The sequence below is a fragment of the Scyliorhinus torazame genome, chromosome 1 (genome assembly GCF_047496885.1).
Source record: "Scyliorhinus torazame isolate Kashiwa2021f chromosome 1, sScyTor2.1, whole genome shotgun sequence".
Lineage (NCBI taxonomy): Eukaryota > Metazoa > Chordata > Chondrichthyes > Carcharhiniformes > Scyliorhinidae > Scyliorhinus > Scyliorhinus torazame.
The window spans coordinates 385,121,405-385,144,346 of NC_092707.1; the positions used below are offsets into that span (position 1 = coordinate 385,121,405).

Genomic DNA, 22,942 nt, shown 5'->3' on the forward strand with positions numbered 1-22,942 from the left:
AGGTTCAGAGGTTTTCAAGTTTATGAAGTTTATCAGTAGGTTAAGAGTGGTAATGTGATTTCACTGTTTGCAAAAACAGCAACAAGAGAACACGAGTTTAAGATATCCCAAAAAGAATTCAAGCAGATGTTTGAAACGTTTCTTTCCGAGGAAGGTCATAGGAATGTTGAATTCCTTGACACAATCCTTTGCTGAAGCAGATCTGTAAATTATTTCAAACAGTTTTTGATAATTGTTTGAAAAGCAGGAATATGAAAGAACTTAAAAGTGTGTAATATACCAGGTAACTTGCTTGGCGAAAAAAAATGGCATTGACTTGATGGGCTTAAAAGAGCTGTTTTTATGCCATTTCACTCGAGTTTTGATGTATGTGATGAGCCTGCTACTTTCTAATAAAGAGGCGAGTGTTCTGCCAGCTGAATATAACTAACATATAAAAGCAAAACATCTTCAATAGCTCAACATTTGAAATCTGAAATAATATTTTGCCTTTGTTAACCTATGATTTCACAATACCAGGTAGTGTGCCTTGAAGAGAATAATCCTTGGGTAGTTTCAGCAAATATTTTCTCTTTTCTGACCATGGTCTCTGATGATTTCTCATGTGGTACAGTTCAACTTAAAAAAAAAAAATGTTCACGGGGTGTGGACGTCGCTGGTTAGGCCAACATTTATTGCCCATCCCTAGCTTCCGTCAGAAGGTGGTGGTGAGTTGCCTTCTTGAACCTCTGTAGTCCCTGTGGTGTAGGTACAACCGATTGTGCTGTTTGGCTGGGACAAAATCCTGGAACTCCCTAAGTAAAGGAACGGTGATATATTTCCAAGTCAGGATCGTGAGTGACTTGGAGGAGAAGCTCCAGGTGGTGGGGCTCTTGTCCTTCTAAATGATAGTGGTCGTGGGTTTGGGAGGTGTGTCTAAGGAGTTGGCGGGTTACTGCAGTGCATCTTGTAGATGGTCCACACAGTTGCCATTGTTCATCAGTGGTGGAGGGTTTGAATGTTTATGGAAGGGAGAGCAATGATGCAGGCTGCTTTGTCCTGGATGGCGTCGAGCTTTTTTTAAAAAAGGGATTTTTTATTTGACAGTTTTTCACCATTTTCACAAGACAAAAACAATCCCATACAAACAAACCCCTCCCACCCCCCCCCCTCCCCTCAACAGTCAACGGTAACCAACTCCAGAAAGTGCATGATGAACAAACCCCAACAATTGTAGAACCCCTCCTTCACCCCCCTCAGCTCGAACTTCACTTTCTCCAGGGCCAAAAACTTCAGCAGGTTCCTCCGCCCCACAGAGGCACAGGGTTGGATAAGCTGACTTCCACCCCAACAAGCCGGTCTGTGGTGTTGAGTTTCTTGAGTGTTGCTTGAGCTGCACTCATCCAGGCAATTTCCATTATGTTCCTGACGTGTGCCTTGTAGATGGTGGACTGGCTACTGCCATAGTATTCAAAACTGAATCAGAAAGTACACTGACCTGTAAGAACCATGACAGGTGAAAAATAAAACAAAATGTGGATGCTGGAAATTTGAAATAAAAACAAAATGCTGGAATGCTCAGCAGGTTAAGGTGCATCTGTGGAGAGAGAGAAACTAGAGTTAGCGTTTCCGGTCAGTGACCTTTCATCAGAACTGTTCGGGTGGCAAAAACACTTAAGACCAATTTTCCAATGTGCCTTTCTGACAAGCAATGCATAATGTGCACTGCCATTGTGACCACTGCTAAACTTGACTATTCCAAATTCCTGGATGGTCTCCCACATTCTACCCTCTGCAAACTTGAGGTCATCAAATCTGGGCCCCATACCTAATCTTGCACCAAGTCCTGGCTAGTTATCATCCCGTGGTTCTTTTTATTTATTCTTTATTGAGATATGGGATATGCTGGCAAAGCCAGCATTTCTTGTCCATCCGCAATTTCCCTTGAACTGAGTGGCTTGTTCACCCATTTCAGAGGCTAGTAGTTACATTACAGTGGGCCTAGAGTCACATGTAGACCAGACCAGGTCAGGAGAGCAGATTTCCTTTCTTCAGATGAATCAGATGGATCTTTTTATGACAATCAATGATAGTTTCATGGGGCGCGATTCTCTGACCCCCCCCACCGGGTCGGAGAATCGCCGGGGGCCGGCGTGAATCCCGCCCCCGCCGTGTCCCGAATTCTCCGCCACCGGAGATTCAGCGGGGGCGGGAATCGCGCAACGCCGGTCGGTGGGCCCACCCCCGGCGATTCTCCGATCCGCGATGGGCCGAAGTCCCGCCGCTGTCAACCCACGCCAGCCGGCGTGGATTGAACCACCTTTAGAACGGCGGGACAAGGCGGCGTGGGCGGGCTCCAGGGTCCTGCAGGGGGGGACGCGGGGCGATCTGGCCCCGGGGGGTGCCCCCAAGGTGGCCTGGCCCGCGATCGGGGCCCACCGATCCGCGGGCGGGCCTGTGCCGTGGGGGCACTCTTTTCCTTCTGTCTTTGCCATGGTCTTCACTATGGCGGAGGCAGAAGAGACCCCCTCGACTGCACATGCGCGGGGATGCCGTGAGCGGCCGCTGACGCTCCCGCGCATGCGTCGCACGGCAAAGCCATTTCCGCGCCAGCTGGCGGGGTGCCAAAGGCCTTTCCCGCCAGCCGGTGGGGTGGAAATCAGTCCGGCGCGGGCCTAGGCCCTCAAGGTTAGAGCTCGGCCCCATAAAATGCGGAGCATTCCGCACCTTTGGGGCGGCGCGATGCTGGCTGATTCGCGCCGTTTTTGGCGCCGGACGGCGGACATCGCGCCGATTGCGGAGAATCCCGCCCAAGGCCACCATTATTTGAGACTAGTTTTCATTTTCAGATGTATTAATTTGAATTCCACCAGCTGCTATAGTGGGATTAAATGTAAAAAATAAATTTAGAGCACCCAATTCTTTTTTTTCTAAGTAAAGGGCAATTTAATGTGGCAAATCCACCTACCCCGCACATCTTTGGATTATGGGGGTGAGACCCACGCAGACACGGGGAAAATGTGCAAACTCCTCATGGACAGTGACCCGGGGACGGGATCGAACCCAGGTCCTCAGTGCCATGAGGCAACAGTGCTAACCACTGCACCAATCCCTGTAGTGGGATTTAAACCTGTGTCCCCAGAGTCATAGTCTGGGCCTCTGGATTACTAGCCCAGAGACATTACCACTAATAATAATAATAATCGCTTATTGTCACAAGTGGCTTCAATGAAGTTACTGTGAAAAAAAACCCTATGCCACCATTTCCCTCAGTGTGTATTGTTTAGCCCACATGGACTCCCAGACAATTATCATCTTGATTTTAAAATTGCAATGCTTATTTTCAAAAGCTTCTCTCATCCCAATCTTTGTAATCACTTCTAAATCCTAACCATCCAATATATCTGTGCGCCTCAAATTCTGTTCTCATGAGCATCGTCAATTTTAATCGCTCCACTATTAGTGTCTGTGCTTTTTAGTTGTCTAGGTCCAATGCTCTGGAATTTCCCCCCTACATCTCAACCCCTCTATCTCATTTTCCTCCTTTGAGACATTCCTTAAAACCTACCTCTCTTACCAATCATTTGTTCATCTGACATATCTCCTTATGTGGCTCAGGATCATAGTTTGTCATATAATGCTGCTGTGAAGCATCTTGGACTATTTTATTATGTTAATGAAGCTGAATAAACATAAGTTGTTGAGAGCACCCCACTATGACATCACTCCAAAAATGCATTATGTTTTATTCATATGGACTGGATTAATATTGTTATATAAAAATAAATACCCCACTGTGATTTAAATTTTAAAAACTTATCTATGTAGTGTTTGGAACTCACATAGTTTACAAATTGGAACTTGCATGAAACTACAATCAGGCTCCATTCCCCAACCAAAGTATAATGCAATAATCTATTAGTCTGTCATGTTCTACTAGGTTTCAAAGAGCAGTTTTATTTTCCTTTTCTCTAGGCACTGGTCCACTGTGAGCAGCTGAAAAACGAAATGTTGCGTCAGAAAGAAAGGCTAGAAAGGGAGCTAGGTTCTCAGCAAGAAAAGATTGCAAATGCCAAAAAAGCTGTACATGAAGAAATGAGGAAAGAAAGAGAAGCATTGGCATCAAAGGTAAGAGAGTGTTGCTGTTTTGCATTTAAAGAAAACTATCGCTGCCTCAATGATGATGCTGCTTTCATAAAACTGCATTAATTAAAAAAAGAAATGTTTTAAAATTTTCCCGATTAATCAAAACAACTCGAAACAATCAAACAAATGCACATTAGAAGAGAAAAACAAAAGCAGAAACACACATAACATCTAATTAACTTTGACACAAAAACTAAACTGAACCTCCTAACAGTTAACGGTGACTAACCCCTGACTAAAGGAAATTAATGGTTGCCATCTTGGGTCAAATCCCTCGACAACCCCCTGATGGTATACTTGACCCTCTCCAAATACAGAAATGACATGAGGTTACCCAAACAAGCTGAGGCACTAGGCAGAGACTTCCACCCAAGCAGAATTAGCCTCTGGGCTATTAACGAGGCAAAGGCGAGGTCATCCGCCTTCACCCCAGACTGAAGCACCGGCACCCCAAATATGGCCACGAGCAAACATGGATCCAAATCTACCTCCAACATGGTGGTAAAGAAAGAAGCCCAGAAGTTCTTTGACTTTGGACAGAGCCAGAACATATGTGTATGGTTGCTGGCCCATGAGAGCAGCACTCACACTTATCCTCAACCCCAGAGAAACATCCGCTCCTCCTAGCTCTGGTCAGGTGCGTCCTGTACAAAACCTTGAATTAAATCAGACTCAGCCGAGCACTTGAAAATGTGGCGTTAACTCTGTGAAGGGCCTTGCTCCATATCTCACCATTAAGAATTGGACACAATTCACCCTCCCATTTTGTTCTCAACGGAACAGAATCCATTGAAAGGATATGGACATATATGTCCGCAATAGTGCCCCCCCCCCCCCCTCCCTCCCCGTCACGCCTAGCCAGAGACGGTCTTCAACAGGGAAGAAGGTGGCGCCAGTGGAAAGGAGGGGAAAGCTTTGTGTGAAAAACCGTGAATTTGAAAAGACTGGAGCCAGGCAGCTGGAATTTCTCAGCTACCTACTAACAAACCTCCTCTCCACAAACAGGTTCCCAAACCTCTCCAGACCCTTCCCCTCCCAAAACTTAAATGTCGAGTCCAAACTAGCTGGTAGGAAAAGGTGGTTATTGTAAATGGGGGTTAGTGAAGATAGGGAGAGGAGCTTTAAATATTGCCCAAAGTGCTTCCAAATTCTCTGGATTTGAGGAAAATCTAACTGGGGAAAAAAGCAACAGTGCAGTAACTATTGCACAAAGACTAGAAGTAGTGCAGGAGCTTGCTTCAATTAATCCCCATATGGAACCGGGATCACTAAACCACAACAATATCTTCTGAATATTGGCTGCCCAATAGTAAAAACAAAAAGTAGGGAGGGTCAGGCCCCCTGACTGTTTCTTTGGAGCAAAACCTCACAGATTCTTGGAGTCATACCTACCCAAATAAAGGAGGACATCAATTTGTTGACCTTAATAAAAAAGGATTTAGGGTGAAAAATGGGAAGATGATGAAAGCGAAATAAAAATAAAAATCTCGGGAGCATGTTCATTTTAATAGTTTATCCCCTACCCGTCGAGGATAGGGGGAGGTTGTCCCATCTCTGCAAGTCTGTTTTAATATGGCCAACAAGACTAGTGTAGTTTAATTAACCACTTGACAGCGGAGCTCAGCGATATAGCAAGCTGCTGTATTATCAAAGCAAACGAGCGGGGCAACGGACAACCCTGCCTCATGCCCCTATTCAATAGAAAATAAAGAGTACTGGACATTCATATGAACACTTGCAGTAGGAACCAAATCCAAGAAATAAATTAGTGGCCAAAACCAAACCTCCCAAGAATCTCAAATAGAAAATCCAACACCACTCTATGTCAGACCTTTTTGGCATCTAGAGAAACAATCCCCTCCAGTTCAGGCACTGAGGAGGGAGAAGGACAACGATGTATATTGGCAAACAATTGTTGACCCTTCCCAAAGCCTGTCTGATCCTCCGAGATTACATTGGAGGCAAGGATCCAGCCGAAGCGCCAATACCTTGGCAAGTAACTTGACGTCCACGTTCAATGGTGAGAAGGGTCGGTACAGACCACACTCTGCCGGGTCTTCGTCCTTTTTTTTTTGAACAAACAATTTTATTGAGGTATTTTTGGCATTGTAAACAGTAACAATATCCATTAGTGTGCAAATATCAATTACAAAAACATAGTGCAAATGACAGTTCCTCTCTACTCTACACTATTCTACCCGCCCCCCCCCCCGGGCTGACGATTAGTTCCCGCGAAGAAGTCGATGAATGGTTGCCACCTCCGGGCGAACCCCAATAGTGATCCTCGTAAGGCGAACTTGATTTTTTTTTCAAGCCGAGAAAACTTGCCATGTCCGACAGCCATACTTCGGTCTTTGAGGGCTTTGAGCCCCTCCAGGCCAACAGTATTTGTCGCCGGGCTACCATAGAAGCAAAGGCCACAACGTCGGCCTCTATCCCCTCCTGGACTCCCGGGTCCTCCGACACCCCAAAAATCACCACCTCTGGACTCATCGCCACCCTTGTTTTCAGTTCCCGGGACATGACATCTGCAAATCCCTGCCAGTACCCTGAGTTTTGGGCACGCCCAGAACATGTGGACATGGTTCGCTGGTCCTCCCGCACATCTAGCACACTTGTCCTCCAGCCCAAAAAATTGACTCATCCGGGCCACCGTCATGTGGGCCCGGTGAACTACCTTGAACTGAATCAGGCCGAGCCTGGCACATGTTGCGGTTGCATTTACCCTCCTCAGAGCGTCTGCCCATACGCCTCTCTCCAACTCCCCACCAAGCTCCTCCTCCCACTTGAGTTTCAGTTCTTCGGTCCCTGTGTCCTCCGCTCCCATAAGCTTCTTATAAATATCCGAGACTCTTCCCTCTCCTACCTCTCCCGTGGAAACTACCCTGTCCTGGATCCCCCTTGGTGGAAGGCCTGGAAAGGACGGGACCTGTCTACGTAGAAATCCTGCACCTGCAAGTACCGAAAGTCATTTCCCCTTGCCAGCCCGAACTTCTCCTCCAGCGCCCTCATGCTCGCGAAGCTCCCTTCCGGGAAGAAGTCGGCCATCCTTTCCACCTCCGCCATGCTCGAAACCCGCCGTCCATCTTCCCTGGGACAAATCAGTGGTTGCCGCATATTGGGGACCAGCCCGACGCTCCCACTTCCCCGCATGCTTCCTCCATTGGCCCCAAATCCGCAGAGCCACCACCACTATAGGGCTGGTGGAGTACCTGGCCGGCGGGAGCGGCAGAGGAGCCGTGACCAGGGCTGCCAAGCTGGTGCCCCTGCACGAAGCAGCCTCCACCCGCTCCCAAACCAACCCCGTACCCACCATCCATTTCTTTATCATGGCTATGTTAGCCGCCCAGTAGTAGTTGCTGAGGCTCGGCAACGCCAGTCCCCCCTCGCTACGGTTCCGTTCCAGCATCCCCCTCTTTACCCGCGGGGACTTCCCGCCCAAACAAATCCCAGGATGATTTTATTGATCCTTTTAAAGAAGGACCGCGGAATGAAAATAGGGAGACACTGAAAAATAAACAGGAATCTCGGGAGGATTGTCATCTTCACCGTCTGTACTCTCCCCGCTAGTGACAGCGGGAGCGCATCCCATCTCTGAAATTCGCCCCTCATTTGCTCCACCAGCCTAGACAAGTTCAACTTATGCATCCTGCCCCAGTCCTGCGCCACTTGTATCCCTAAATACCTAAAACTTTCCCCAACCAGCCTAAACGGTAGCTCCCTCAGCCTATTCTCCTGACCCCTCACCTGCACCACAAACATCTTGCTCTTTGCCATGTTCAACTTGTATCCTGAAAACTGGCCAAATTCCCCTAGGATTTCCATAATCCCTTCCATCCCTGTCACTGGATCCGACACGTACAAAAGCAGGTTATCCGCGTAGAGCGAGACCACAGGCTTCCGGATCTTAATCCCGTTTTAATATCAGCGAGATGGTGGCTTGCGACATCGTCGGGGGTAACACCCCATTGTCCCTCGCCTCGTTAAACACCCTAACCAGCACCGGCCCCACTATCCCCAAGAATTTTTTGTAGAACTCCACTGGATACCCGTCCGGCCCCGGGGCTTTACCCGACTGCATGGCCTTCAGGCGCCCCATTACTTCTTCAGCCCTAATCGGGGCCCCCAGCCCCTCTACCATCCCCCTGCCCACCTTTGGGAAGGTCAGCCCATCTAAGAAGCACCTCATCCCCTCCAGCCCCGTGGGGGGGTTCCAAGGTATACAGCTTGCTGTAAAAGTCCCTGAATACCCTGTTCAATCCTGCCGGGTCTCCAACCCGGTTCCCTGCCCCGTCCACTTACCGTCCCTATTTCCCTGGCCGCCTCCCTCTTCCTAAGTTGCTGTGCCAGCATTCTGCTGGCTTTCTCCCCATACTCATACACCGCGCCCCTTGCCTTTCTGAGCTGCTCTACGGCCTTCCCAGTGGATAGCGCCCCCAGCTCCGCCTGCAGTCTCCGTCATTTCCTAAGTAGCTCTGCCCTCGGGGACTCCGCATATTCCCTGTCCATCCGATTCATCTCCTGAACCAGTCTGCCCATCTCCGCCCTGTCCATTCTGTCCCTATGGGTTCGGATTGAGATCAGTTCCCCTCTCACCACCGCCTTCAGCGCCTCCCAGAGCACTGCTGCTGAGACTTCCCCTGTATCATTGACCTGCAGGTAGGTCTGCATGCATTTCCCCACTCTCTCACACATCCCTCATCTGCCAACAATCCCACCTCTAACCTCCATTGTGGGCGCTGGTAACTTTCTTTGCAGACCTGCAGGTCAACCCAATGTGGTGCATGGTCCGAAATAGTGATCGCCGAGTATTCTGTATCCGTCACCCCCTCCAAAAGTTCCCTACTCATAATAAAGAAGTCAATATGAGAATAAACCTTGTGAATAGAACGAGAACTCCTTCCCCGTCGGCCAACTGATTCTCCAGGGGTCTACCCCCCCCCCCCCCCCCCCATTTGTTCCATGAACCCCCTCAGTTCCCTTGCCATTGCTGGGACCTTGCCCGTTCTGGAGCACAACCGATCTAGGTCGTGATCAAGGACTGTATTAAAGTCCCCACCCATAATCAGCTTGTGCGAATCCAAGTCGGGGATTTTCCCCAGCAGCCTTTTGATCAAATCTACATCATCCCAGTTCGGAGCGTAAACATTCACTAGGACCACCCTCACCCCCTCAAGCTTATCCCGTACCAATAGTTTGCCAGCATCGCGGCAAAATACTCAGTTGGCCTCGGTCCTTCAACTCCTTCTGGCAGCCCCACATATTAACCCCACATGTTAAAATAACTTTGTGGGTTTTCAAGAGTAAACAATCCGTGGTACTAAGAAAAGGGGTATAAGGTAGAGTACTCCAGTGGGAGCCACTTCGTGTGCATCTTCCGCCTACATTACGCCACTGGAAGGCCCTCTGCATTAATATTCTTTAGCCATTTTTTTACAAACAGATATCCATTCAAACCTAAACCTAATTCATTTCAATAATGCATCTGACATTAGAAATGAAAGTTATGGGATAACGAAAAAGAACACTACATCTAATGTCATTTGAAATATTACTGATGTTGTTTCTGTTATAGCCAATAGGTGGGGGTGGTGGATGGTAAGATGGAATTCAGATCTACAGGGCAATTTTGTTGGTACAATCTATAGTTGAAGGAAGAAAAGTTGTATCGAGGGGCATGCGGCACAGAATCCATTCTATTAAATAGATGTTCAAAACACAGCTGAAACAAATCTTGTTGCAACAAAATCTGAAGCTTTGAAATAATGTGATAGATCTATTATAGATTTAAGTTAAAAATTTAATTTGGAGCTGGGGCATTTTTTGTCTTTCTCAAGCTTGTTAATTTGTCTGCTATTGGTTTTGATAAGACTTGGGACGTTTTGACCTGATCGGAAGCTGGTGTCCATTATTTCAGCTGTGTTTTGAACATCTATTTAATAGAATGGATTCTGTGCTGCCTGTCTCGGCTTTAATAATGTATTTACTTTGTCATATCTTCACACTCGGGTAATATTCTGATCTGTATCTCCCCAGCCCTGTCCGCTACCTTATTGCTCTGTTCTGAGAATGAGCAGACCATAGAATCTATGGCATGGAGACGGGCCTCTTGGCCCAAACTGGTCCATGCCAGCCAAAAAGCCCACCTAAGCTAACCCCATTTGCCTGCTTTTGGTCCCTATCCCTCTAAATCTTTCCTATCCAGGTAACTGGCCAAATGCCCTTTAAATGTTGTCAATGTCATAGAATCATAGAATGTACAGTGCAGAAGGAGGCCATTCGGCTCATGGAGTCTGTGCCGGCCCTTGGAAAGATCATCCTACCTAAGCCCACACCTCCACCCTAACCCCGTGACCCAGTAACCCCACCTAACCTTTTTGGACACTTAAGGGCAATTTAGCATGGCCAATCCACCTAATCTGCACATCTTTGGACTGTGGGAGGAAACCGGAGCACCTGGAGAGACCCACGCAGACAAGGGGAGAACGTGTAGACTTGGCACAGACGGTGGCCCAAGCCGGGAATCGAACCTGGGACCCTGGAGCTGTGAAGCAACTCTGCTGACCACTGTGGTACCGTATCCCAGCCTCAACCACTTCCTCCGGCAGCTCATTCCACATACGTACCACCCTCCGTGTAAAAAAAGTTGCTCCTCAGGTTCTCATTAATTCTTTCCCCTCTTAACTTAAACCTATGCCCTCTAGTTCTTGATTCCCCAACCCTAGGAAAAAGACTGACTGCATTCACCCTAAAACCGGTGATTCTTTCAGCCCCTATATACCTATCTCACTTCATGCTGGCTGTCTGCATTGGAGATTGCAGCTAGTTGTAAAACAAAACTAGTGGGTTGACAGGTGATGGGTGCTTGGTTGGGATAGCAGAAGGCGCCATGCATGTCACCTATTTGCTTTTGCTGGTACTTTAACGGTGGCGAGGTGGGTGTAAAGTGGCCTGCCTGCTCTTGGGCCAATTGAAACCTTAAGTTATTCTACCAGTGATGCTCAGGTTCTAGCTCCCTGGGTCGGTGGAAGTTCCAACTTAACAGACACTGGGTGGGGGCGCTGCCTCCACATAAAATTTAGCCCAAGGAGAACTATGAGATTGATGGCTTGTGGTCCATGATCTATGCTATTTTTTTTTTTAGAAAATATTTTATTGAAGCATTTGTAAGTTTCACAGTTTAAAACATTAACATTTCTTAAACAGCATTAACATTTTTTTTTAATTTAAAAAATATTTTTTTTTCTTTTTTACATATTGGCCCAAATTTACACCCAACAATAAACAATAATCAGTAACGAATGCAATGTCAATGTCAATCCCCATATCAATAACAACGATCCCATCTTCCCACCAAACCCCAGACATTAGCCCGCATGTTAGATGTGATCCAATTCTCGAAAATGCATAATAAATAACGCCCATGAATTGTAGAAACCCTCCATCCTTCCCCTCAGTTCAAATTTGACCTTTTCAAGCGTCAAGAATTCCAGCAGGTCACCCCCGCCACGCCAGGGCACAGGATGGAAAGGTTGATCTCCACCTGAACAGGACCCGTCTTCGGGCGATCAATGAGGCGAAGGCTACAACATCTGCCTCCGCCCCCGTTTCCAACCACGGCTGGTCCGACACCTCGAATATGGCCTCCCGAGGGCCCGGGTCCAGTTTCACATGCACCACTTTAGAGATTACCCTAAACACCTCTTTCCAGTAATCCTCCAGCTTTGGACAGGACCAAAACATATGAACGTGGTTTGCGGGGCCGCTCCCATAACGTTCACACGCATCTTCTACCCCCTCAAAGAGCCGGCTCATCCTCACCCTTTTTACGTGTGCTCTATACACCACCTTCAGTTGTATCAGCCCCAACTTCCCTCACGAGGTGGAAGTGTTCACCCTCCGGAGCACCTCACACCAGAACATCCTCCTCCATACCCTCTCCCAACTCTTCCTCCCACTTTGCCTTGATCCCTTCTAGCAGTGCCTTCTCCTCCTCCAAAATAGCCCTGTAAACCGCCGATAATACCCGCTTCTCCAGTCCCCCTGTCGTCAGCACCTCCTCCAGCAATGTGGAAGCCGGCTCTACTGGGAAGCTCTGTATCGCCTTTCTGGCAAAGTCTCGAACCTGCATGTATCTAAATATTTCCCCCTGCTTCACTCCCAGCTCCTTCAATCCCACAAAACGATCCCCAAGAAACAACATTAACATTTCTTAAACAACATTAACATTTCTTAAACAACTGATCTATGCAATTGATTGTAAATTTATATCAAGGCAATTTTTCAAAGAACTATTGACAAAGGAATACAAAGTGCAGGGTTCAACATTTATTTATTTACCTTTTGTTTCAGTGAAAATTAATACCTGAATTTCAGTTCTCCCCTCCCTCCCTCACGCACAGATGCATTATATTGGTAGCTTGAGTGTACTGAAGGTAAATTTGTGTTGGTTTGAATAATCATTGAACATTCAAACTAGTTTACAAGAAACCATAGAGTGCCTACTATTGTATACTGAATGAATCAATGCAATTTAAGTACGGGAGAAAAGTGGTAATTTAATCCAAGAGAACTGTAGTGATGCAGGAAATAAACACACATCACAAAGGTAGTGTTAAATTATTTGTGCAGCTCTCAAGGAACTTATTCCAAAGCAATTTTTCTTCTAATGTTCCACCCTGTTGACATCCAACTTATCCTTTGAAATCGGTTGTAAATGTCTTCTTTAGTTTTTTGCTGGAGCAGGAAGATGCATACTGATTTTTGGACTCGCTAGAGCTGCTTTTTATTGTTCAGTTTACAAAGTGAATTGAAGGTAAACACCTCAAATTAATTAACAATTAATATGTACTAGTCTTCCGAATTAACAATACAATGTCATGGCTTTGAGATTACAATGCAGATAATAAAACAAATAGGTTAATGTCTCCATAAAATAACTAAGGCTTTTCTAGTAATCAAAGGCCAGCACTAATTATACATTTTACCAAACTGAACAACACCTGTATAATTCACAAGTTTTTATTCTCAAGTACCAGAGCCATCTGCTTTTCCCTTTGCATTAAACAATTTATCTGAACCATAATTCCTGCCTTTGTTGCTCTAGACTTAGACTTCTTGAATGTACTCCTTGCTGGCTTGCTGAATCTATTATTGTAAGTTTTATTTTCGATTTTGCTAGCTTCTCACTCAAGAAGAGATCTTGCTGTTGGTCTTTTGTTCAAAAACATTCATGGATTTAAAAAAGGTTAATTAAGGCCATGACATAGCTGGAACTGCTCTCTCAGGTGCTTCACACACACTTTCTCTGTGAGGGACATCACTATGAAACAGCCCCTTATGCACATGCTCAGTCGCTATAATTAGATTTAACCTTTTAATCTACATCTCCCCCAAGTCTTTATCCCCACATTATTATACACACAATCTCCTACATCTTCCCCCAAAGTCTTTTCCCTTAAAGTAAAGTCTTTTTGGTGCTTCCACCATTCTTCCGGAATGAGTGCGGAGCTCCTTCTAAGTTGGATGGGAATTCTGTTGCTCTAACGTTGTCAATAAGGGTTGTCAGTCCTGGTTTCTTTCATTTGTGGTTCTGTAAGTGTGACATTCTCTTGCGGTTGAGGTACTGTGCCATGCTGTTAATGGTTTTCAGATTATTGAAATGAGGGTAAGTCTGTTATTTCAACTGATGCCCAAATGTGTCTTGACCAGATATGATCTCCGTTGCTGTAGCTTGTCAATTACAGTACCAACACTGGTCAGGTCTCTGACCCATACCCTCTGCCCCCTTCCAAGAATTGGAAGGCCCTGAGCCTACTGTCTTTGGTTAAATACACAAATATACAAACTTGAGTAGCTTAATGGGCTTCTTCTTTCTTTGTAGCTCAATCATGGTTTTCCCGTGACATTTAGTAGCAAGAGATGTGCCCATATACCCTGGTGGCATGCCTACAGGCTTGGGAAGGGCCTCCTGATTGGGCACCTTGTGTACCCCAGTGGAAAGAGACCCCAAGCTTGTACCAGCCCCCACTACACTGGCCTCCTAATCATCGACCCCTCCATCCTTGGCTAAGGCCTAGTTAACTAAGGCCTAGCACCTGATTTTACCTTAAATTCCGGCCTTCCCCAACATTCCTGCACAGGGGCTGGCTCCAGTCCCAGCAGTGGACACTGCCCCTGGGGCCTGTTGGGACTGGAGTTCTGCCAACTCTCGGAAAGGAAGTTCAGCCTTTAGTCTGTAGTTCACCAGAAGCTTGCGTGGGGAAAATCCACTAGGAAACCGTGCGGAACAATGACCAAGCAGACTGTGCTCAAAATCGTCATTCTTCTCCAGTAGGACTTTTCCATTAGACTGAGGGTATTTTGGGGGTTTTTGTGGCATGCACAGATCCATACAATAGTGTGAAGGATTGGAAGCACTTATTGGAGAATTATCAGTCTATTATCAGAGAGAATAATGTCTGGAGAGCCATGTGCAGAGAATGTTTTCTTCAAGGAGATTATAATGGCTTCAGAGTTGAGGCCATGTAGTTTTACATTTTTTTAATACTCTCATGGATGTGGGCACCACTGGCTGCACTGACATTTTATATTGTCCATCCCTATTTTCCTTTGAGAAGATGGTGGTGAGCTGCTACTTTGAACCACTGCAATCCATGTGGTGTAGGTACACCCAGAATGCTGTTTGGGACTGTGGTAATACCAGGTATTGCAGTACCTGAGAGGTGGATGACCATTGGCTAGACCTAGGAGTCTACCATTGGCTAACGTACATAGCTCCGCCCTGAGAGGCGGGGTATAAGAACCAATGCCATCCCAGCAGCCTTCACTTTCTGTATCGAAGTTGCTGATTACAGTTCTAGCTGATTAAAGACTATTAGTCATGACTCACCTTGTCTCGAGAGTAATTGATTGTGCATCAATTTAATCAGCTATTACTTCTGAAAGGATGGATCTCCGCATCAAGCCGGAGTGCCTTCGGCTCAGCCCCCGCGCAGACAACTCTGCTGCTATTTTCAAGCATTGGCTGGCGTGTTTTAAGGGCTACCTCAACACGGCCGCCGACACCCCCACGGAAAGGCAGAAAATACACCTTCTACGCTCGTGGGTCAGCCCTGTGATCTACCCTCTGATCGAAGAGGCGGCGAACTATGCTGCAACGATGGAGCTGCTAAAAGGACATTACATCTGTCCTCTGAACCAGGTCTACGCCTGTCACCTGCTGGCAACTAGAAGGCAGAGCCCAGAAGAAACACTGGAAGACTTCTATCGGGCACTACTAGTGCTGGGCCGAAAGTGTGGCTGCCCAGCAGTTACGGGGAATGAGCACACGGAACTTTTAATTCAGGACGCTTTTGTGGCAGGTATGACTTCCCCCGACATCCGCAGAAGGCTCCTTGAAATGGACACACTGGACCTCACTGAGGCACGGGCCCTGGCAGGGTCCGTGGATGTTGCGTACAAAAACGCACTGGCTTTTGTTCCCGGATGCACGGCGCCCCCTGGGCTGCGTGGCACCCCATCGCGGCAGCCCCCCAGACTTTCCCGCTAACCCCGCAGGCCTGCGCGGCAAGACGGCCCGTTTTCACCGCCGGCCAACGCTGCTTCTTCTGCGGCCAGGCGAATCATCCCCGCACGCGCTGCCCGGCCCGCAGTGCCACCTGCAAAGGGTGCGGCAAGAAAGGCCACTATGTCGCGGTCTGCCAGGGCCGCGCCGTGGCAGCGGTCTCCAGCGACTATCTGCAGCCTTTTTTTCAGGTCCCAGCCGTCCAAGGCCCACCGCCGCCCTTCTATCCCCAGGCAACGTGCGACCCACGGCCGTGGCCATTTTGCCCCCCGGCCACCACGCTGGATGGGTGGGCGCTGCCATTTTGTCCCTCGCCGCCGCCATCTTCTGCATCCCCGGACTCCATGTGCGACCAGTGGCTGACGCCATCTTGGATGGGGCCTCAAGCCCCCAGCTCAGCCGACTCCACGCTGCCCGACCAGAACTCCCCCTTGCTGTAGCTGGCCTCCGTTACCCTGGACCAGAGTCGGCCCCGGATGCTAGCGAAAGCCACCACAACGATCGCCATCCCCAGCTCTAGCTGATTAAAGTCTATTAGTTATGACTCACCTTGTCTCGAGAGTAATTGATTGTGCATCAGGGAGGGTGTTCCAGGATTTTGACCCAGCAACAGTGAAGGAATGGTGATATGATTCCAAGTAAGGACATTGTGTGGCTTAGAGGGGAACTTGCAGGTAGCGGTGTTCAGATGCACCTCCTGCCAATCTCATTCTAGGTGATAGAGGTCACTCATTTGAAGGTTGCTGTTGAAGGAGCCTTGGTGAGTTTCTGCAATGCATCTTGTGGATCGGGGTTTTTCAAACTGCGGGGTGCAATCCACAGGTGGGTTGCAGGCGAGTGTTGGGAGGGTCATGGAGCAATCAGGTTGGTGGGCTTCCGATTGCGGGAGAAGCACCCAACAGCCGCTATCGACTTTTAAATTGAGAAAGATGGCTACTGCCACCTTTTAAACGAAAATAAATGAGGCTGTGTGCAGTCTTTCGACCAGAAGCAGCAGCAGTGAGCAGGTCATGCACACTGCATGCACACTTGACATCAATGCCCTCCATGTACGTGCTTTTGGCACCAAATCATTGAGCAGAGCTGCTTCCATTTCTTAGCTGTTGACAAACAAGGCAAGTTGACTGTGAAGATAGATTGTTTTCTTAAAGTAAAAGACAGTCAGAGACTCAAATAGGCAGCGTACCTACTGGTCAGGATGTTGCAACAGAATCTGCTGGATAGAGCTGCACAGGAGAATCAAGGGCAGGGCAGAACAGTGCTTATCGGCGACACGGTGGCACAGTGGCTAGTACTGTTGCTTCACAGCGCCAAGGTCCCAGTTTCGATTTGCAGCTTGGGTCACTGTCTGTGCAGAGTCTGCATGTTCTCCCCGTGTCTGCGTGGGTTTCCTCCGGGTGCTCCGGTTTCTTCCTACATGTCCTGAAAGACGTGCTGTTCGGTAATTTGGACATTCTGAAATCTCCCTCCGTGTACCCGAACAGAAGCTGGAATGTGGCGACTGGGGGCTTTTCATGGTAACTTCATTACAGTGTTAATGTAAGCCTACTTGTGACTATAAAGATGATTATTATTAATGTAAGCCTACTTCTGACAATAAAGATTATATATTTATATATTTTATTTATTTATTGTGTTATATACAGAGCTCCAGGGCCTTTAGTTAAGGCCACCCCAAACAACGGCCCACCTGTCAATATATGCATCCAATAAAACAAACCCTCCCACGGTGGCAACAAAAAATAAAGGAGAAAAAGAAAAAGGAGTCCGGGACCGCCCATGGTCACCATTGACCTATAGAGTCCACTCCCCCCCTTACACTCAACGCCATCCAACCTCTGAAAGAGTACCGTACATGATACCCAAGAGTTGTACCACCCCCCCCGCCAGTCTCCAACTCCTCCCGTCCACTGCCTCTTGTAAAACTCCTCCCCCCAACCTCGGTTCCTTCCCCCCAACTTTCCACCCCGGCTAGACCACTCGGACCCCGTTCTGCCAGGCTCCGATGGCCGCAGCCCCTCCCCCCACCTCACTCCCATTCACTGGCCGGCTTAAACCGGCCAGCGTGGAGGCCCCCGCCCGCGTCCCTTTCCCCCTTGCCCGGCCCTGGGAAAGCCCAGAAATCCCCTTTTAGCACACAAACCCCGCATATCCACCTACACCCCAAAGAGCCCTCATTTCGAGTGAAAGTCCCATCACTTCCCTTGTACAAATATATACAACATTGGCTCCTTTAGCCCATAGACCCGCATGCAGTGAAACAAAAAAGAAGAAAATACAGTCATGAGGTTACATCGACACATGGCCATTTCTCAATTTCTCAGTTCTGCCACAGTCCTTCTGCCTTTGCAAACTCCTCCGCTGCTTCTGCCGTTCCAAAATAAAAGTCCCTGAGCTTGTAAGTCACCCTCAGCTTCGCTGGATATACAATGCCGCACTGCACCTTGCTAATGTACAGTGCCCTCTTCACCCGGTTGAAGGCAGCCCGCCTCCTCGCCAGCTCCACCGTAAAGTCCTGGTATATACGTATACCAGCTCCAGCCCACTGCACCACCCGCTTCTGCTTGGCCCAGCTCAGGACCTTCCCCTTCACACTGTACCTATGGAAGCACAGAGTCACTACCCTTGGCGGCTCACTCGCCATTAGTACAGGCCTCCACGACCGATGAACCCGATCCAGCTCATATCGGGAGGGATCCTCCTCCAATAGTTTTGCCAGCATCGCGGCAAAATACTCAATCGGCCTCGGTCCTTCAACTCCTTCGGGCAGCCCCACAATCCTCAAATTCTGTTTTCCAGGTCTTCCATTTTTCCTCGCAGATCCTTGTTAATGTCCATCACCTTCTGCATCTCCTTCCCCATCGAGGCAAGTTGATCACTGTGCTGCAATAATGTCTCCTCCACTTCCTTCAGCGCCTCCCCTTGCTCTCGCACCTCCGCCATTGCGATCGCCACCTCCGTCCTCACAGGGGAAACCGCCTCCTCCACCAGCGCACTCAAAACCTCTCTCATCTCCTTCCTCATTGTCTCCATGTATCTTGTAAACTGCCTTTCGAATTCCGCAGCCATCACCTTAATTCTTTCTTCAGCCGTAAGCAATGCGGCCTCCACTGGTGCTCCAGCCTCCATTTTCCTTGGTGACCCCGCAGTGACCTTTCCACTCCCCGACAGACCTTCAGCTGTTTTCTTTACGGACGATTTTTTGCTTACCCTCGACATTCTTCTTCACTGTGCCTTCACTGTTTCTTCCTGCTTTTGCCGCCTCCATGGACCCTGGGACCGGGCTTAAAGCCCTGAAAATGCCGTTCCCGAACGGGAGCCCTCCATTATGCGGCCACCTCCCGCCCGCCGTCACCGGAAGTCCCCGCCGTCACCAGAAGTCTGCAGACCCCATTCCTACCTGGCAGCTCAAACTCCTCCAAGCACAGAAAGCTGCCGTCAATAAACAGGTCCCCTAACTGCTCAATCCCAGCTCGCTGCTACCTCCGAAACCCCCCATTCAGCCCCCCTGGCACAAACTAGTGATTGCCACAAATTGGTGCCCATACCGACACTTCCTCCACTCCCATATGCTTCCGCCCCTGTCCCCACACGATCAAAGCCGCCACTACCACCAGGCTTGTGGAGTACCGAGCTGGCGAGAACAGCAGAGGTGCCGTTACCAGTGTCTCTAAACTTGTGCCCCTACATGATGCTGCCTCCAGCTGCTCCCACACCGACCCCACTACCCACTTCCTGAGCATTGCTATATTCGCCACCCAATAGTAGTTCCTGAAATTCGATAGGGCCAGCACCCCCCTTCAGCCCTGCTCCAGCAGCACCTTCTTTACCCGCCCATACAAACCCAGAGATCACCATGTTCACATTCTTAAAAAAAGCCTTCGGGACAAAAATAGGCAGGCATTGAAATACAAACAAAAACTCGGAAAAACCATCATCTTTATCCTCCCCGCCAGTGACAACGGGAGCCTATCCCACCTTCTAAAGTCCTCCTTCATCGGCTCCACTAACCGAGCTAAATTCAGCTTGTGTAGTTGCTCCAAATCCCGTGCAAGCTGGATACCTAAATACCGAAAACTCCCTCCCACCACCTTGAACGGCAACCCCCCCAATCTCCTCTCCTGCCCGTCGCCTGAATCGCAAAGAACTCGCTTTTGCCCATATTCAATTTGTACCCTGAAAACCAGCCGAATTCCCCTAGGATCCCCGTAATCTCTCCAATCCCCCCCCCAGCGGGTCAGAAATATACAAAAGCAGGTCGTCCGCATATAACGAGACTCTGTGCTCCACCCACTCCCACGTATTATTCTCTCCCCCCCCCCCCCATGCACTATTCCCTGCCGGTCCTTTGATGCTCTCAGCGCCATCACCAGAGGCTCTATAGCCAAGGCAAACAACAGTGGGGTGAGTGGACATCCCTGCCTTGTCCCCCGGTGCAGCCTAAAATAATCCAAGCTCACTCGGTTCGTCTGCACGCTCGCCACCGGTGCCTGGTACAGCGGCCGGACCCAGTTCACAAAAAGCTGCCCAAACCCAAACCACTCCAGGACCTCCCACAGATACTCCCACTCCACCCGATCAAAGGCCTTCTCCGCATCCATGCGACCTTCATCTCCCTTCCCTCGTTGGCATCATAATCACATTTAGCAGCCTTCTGATGTTAGCCATTAACTGCCTCCCTTTCACAAACCCCGTCTGGTCCTCCCCTATCACCCCTGGCACACAGTCCTCTATCCCCGAGGCCAAGATCTTGGCCGGCAGCTTGGCGTCTACACTTAGAAAGGAGATTGGCCTGTACGGCCCACATTTTTCCGGGTCCTTATCCCGCTTCAGGATAAGAGATCGAGGCCTGTGACATCGTTGGGGGGAGTACCCCTCGCTCCCTAGCCTGATTAAACACCCTTAGCAGCAAGGGCCCCAGCACTCCTGAAAATGTTTTATAAAACTCCACCGGGTACCCATCCAGCCCCGGGGCCTGGCCGACTGCATTGCCTCCAGCCCCCCACCACTTCAGTCAGCCCAATTGGGACCCCTAAGCCCTCTACCACCCTCTTCCTCCACCCTCGCAAACTCCAGTCCCTCCGAAAACCGCCTCATCCCCTCCACCCCGGCTGGGGTTCCAACTCGTACTGCCTGCTATAAGTCCCTAAACACCCCATTCATCCCTGCTGGGTCCAAGATCGTATTCCCCCCTCTATCCTTCACTTTCCCTATCTCCCTTGCCGCCTCCCGTTTCCTTAGCTAGTGTGCGAGCATCCTACTTGCCTTCTCCCCATATTCAAACACCGCCCCTCCAGCCTTTCTCAACTGCCCCACTGCCTTCCCCATAGATAGCAATCCAAATTCCATCTGCAGCTTCTGCCACTCCTTCAACAACCCTGCCTCCAAGGCCTCCGAATACCTCCTGTCTACCTGGAGGATCTCCCTCACTAATCTATCCATCTCCGCCCGCTCCACCTTCTCCCTGTGTGCCCGTATCGAGATAAACCCCCTCTCACCATTGCCTTCAGCGCCTCCCATACCGTAGCTCCCCCGTATCGTTTATCTCCACATATCACCGAATGGCCTCCCTCATCTGCACGCACACCTCCTCCTCCGCTAATAGTCCTACATCTAATCTCCAGTGCGGCCATGATCCTTGCTTAACCGTAAATCCATCCAGTGCGGGGCATGATCCGACACTACTATCGCCGAGTACTCAACATCCACCACCCCCCTCAACAACTGTCCTATCCATGATAAAAAAGTCAATTTGGAGTACACTTTGTGTACATGGGGGAAAAGAAGAGTACTCTTTCACTCTCAGCCGCCCAAACCTCCACGGATCTACCCCTTTCATCTGTTCCATAACCCCCTTTAGTTCCTTCACAGCCGCTGACACCTTCCAAGTTTTCGAACTTGACCGATCCAGCCTTGGATCCATAACCGTATTAAAGTCCCCCCCCCCGCCCCCCACAATCAGCCGATGCGAGTCCAGATCCGGGATCTTCCCCAATACCTACCTCATGAACTCTAAGTCGTCCCAGTTCGGTGCATAAATATTCACCAGCACCACCGGCATCCTATCCAACCTCCTGCTCACCATATGTATCTGTCCCCCTGTATCCGCCACAATACTTCCCACTTCAAATGCCACCCGCTTATTAATCAGAATCGCCACTCCCCTTGTTTTGGAATCTGGCCCCGAATGGAATACCTGCCCTACCCACCTGTTCCTTCGTCTAGTCTGATCCACCACCCTCGGGTATGTCCCCTGTATCATTGCCACGCCTTTAAGCTTTTCAGATGTGCAATCACACGGGCTCTCTTGACTGGCTCATTCAGCCCTCTCACATTCCATATGATCAGCCTGGCCGGGGCACCCCACCTCCTGACGACCAACCATAGCTCTTCCTAGGCCAGCCTCCAGCCCGCGTTCCACACCCCCTCTGGCACCCACCGTCATCGACCCTCACCCTGTCATCCTTCACCAGTTGGGTGGGGTTACTGGGTTATGGGGATAGGGTGGAGGTGTGGACCTTGGGTGGGGTGCTCTTTCCAAGATCCGGTGCAGACTCGATGGGCCGAATAGCCTCTTTCTGCACTGTAAATTCTATGACCAGTCCTTCCCCTGTCAGCAGACTTCTCCCCTTCCTCTCCCCACCACCTCTTAGCAAAATAACAATCCCAACCCCCATCAACAAACATCACCTGCTCGCCCCCCACTGCGCTTCCGTGAGCTAGCCCATCGAGCTAGCCTGGTATCCCCTGCCCATGGCGCCTTCCATCCTACCCCCCATTGATTCCCCTCCCCTGCTCAATCATTCCCCCCAGTTTTTCGGCCTTCGTACGTTACCCACAGATGCGCTGAACATGCCAAACTTCCCCCCGTTCTTAAAGAGGGCCGACTTCACCTTGTTGAAGCTTGCCCTCTTTTTGGCCAGCTCCGCGCCCAGTCCTGATAGACTCGCTGCCTTCCCAAGTACAGTGCCTCGTCTGCCTGGCCCACCTCAAAATCCGTTCTTTATCCAGGAATCGATGCAATCGCACCACCATCGCCCTCGGCGGCTCGTTTCTTCGCACCTTCCTCACAAGCACCCTCTGGGCTCGGTTCACCTCCAAGGGCTGAGCAAACGCTCCTTCACCCAGCAGCTTCTTGAACATCCGCGCCACATATGCACCCGCGTCCGCTCCCTCACTGCCCTCCGGCAGGCCCACAATTCGCGTTTTCGGCCTGCGCGATCTATTCTCCAAGTCCTCCACCTTGTCCTG

At 49.3% G+C, this 22,942-nt stretch overlaps 1 protein-coding gene across 5 annotated transcripts in view; it reads left to right on the forward strand.

Moving 5' to 3' along the window:
• Positions 1-22,942, forward strand: part of sdccag8 (SHH signaling and ciliogenesis regulator sdccag8) — a 727,678-nt gene that overhangs the window by 111,537 nt on the left and 593,199 nt on the right. For all 5 annotated transcript variants that reach the window (XR_011948390.1, XM_072512651.1, XM_072512625.1 and 2 more), the window contains one exon: positions 3,955-4,107. Coding sequence is in view for 4 of the 5 variants with exons in the window: in XM_072512651.1 (XP_072368752.1) it covers positions 3,955-4,107 (153 nt within the window). In the remaining variant the exon portion in view is untranslated. The remainder of the gene's footprint in view (positions 1-3,954; positions 4,108-22,942) is intronic.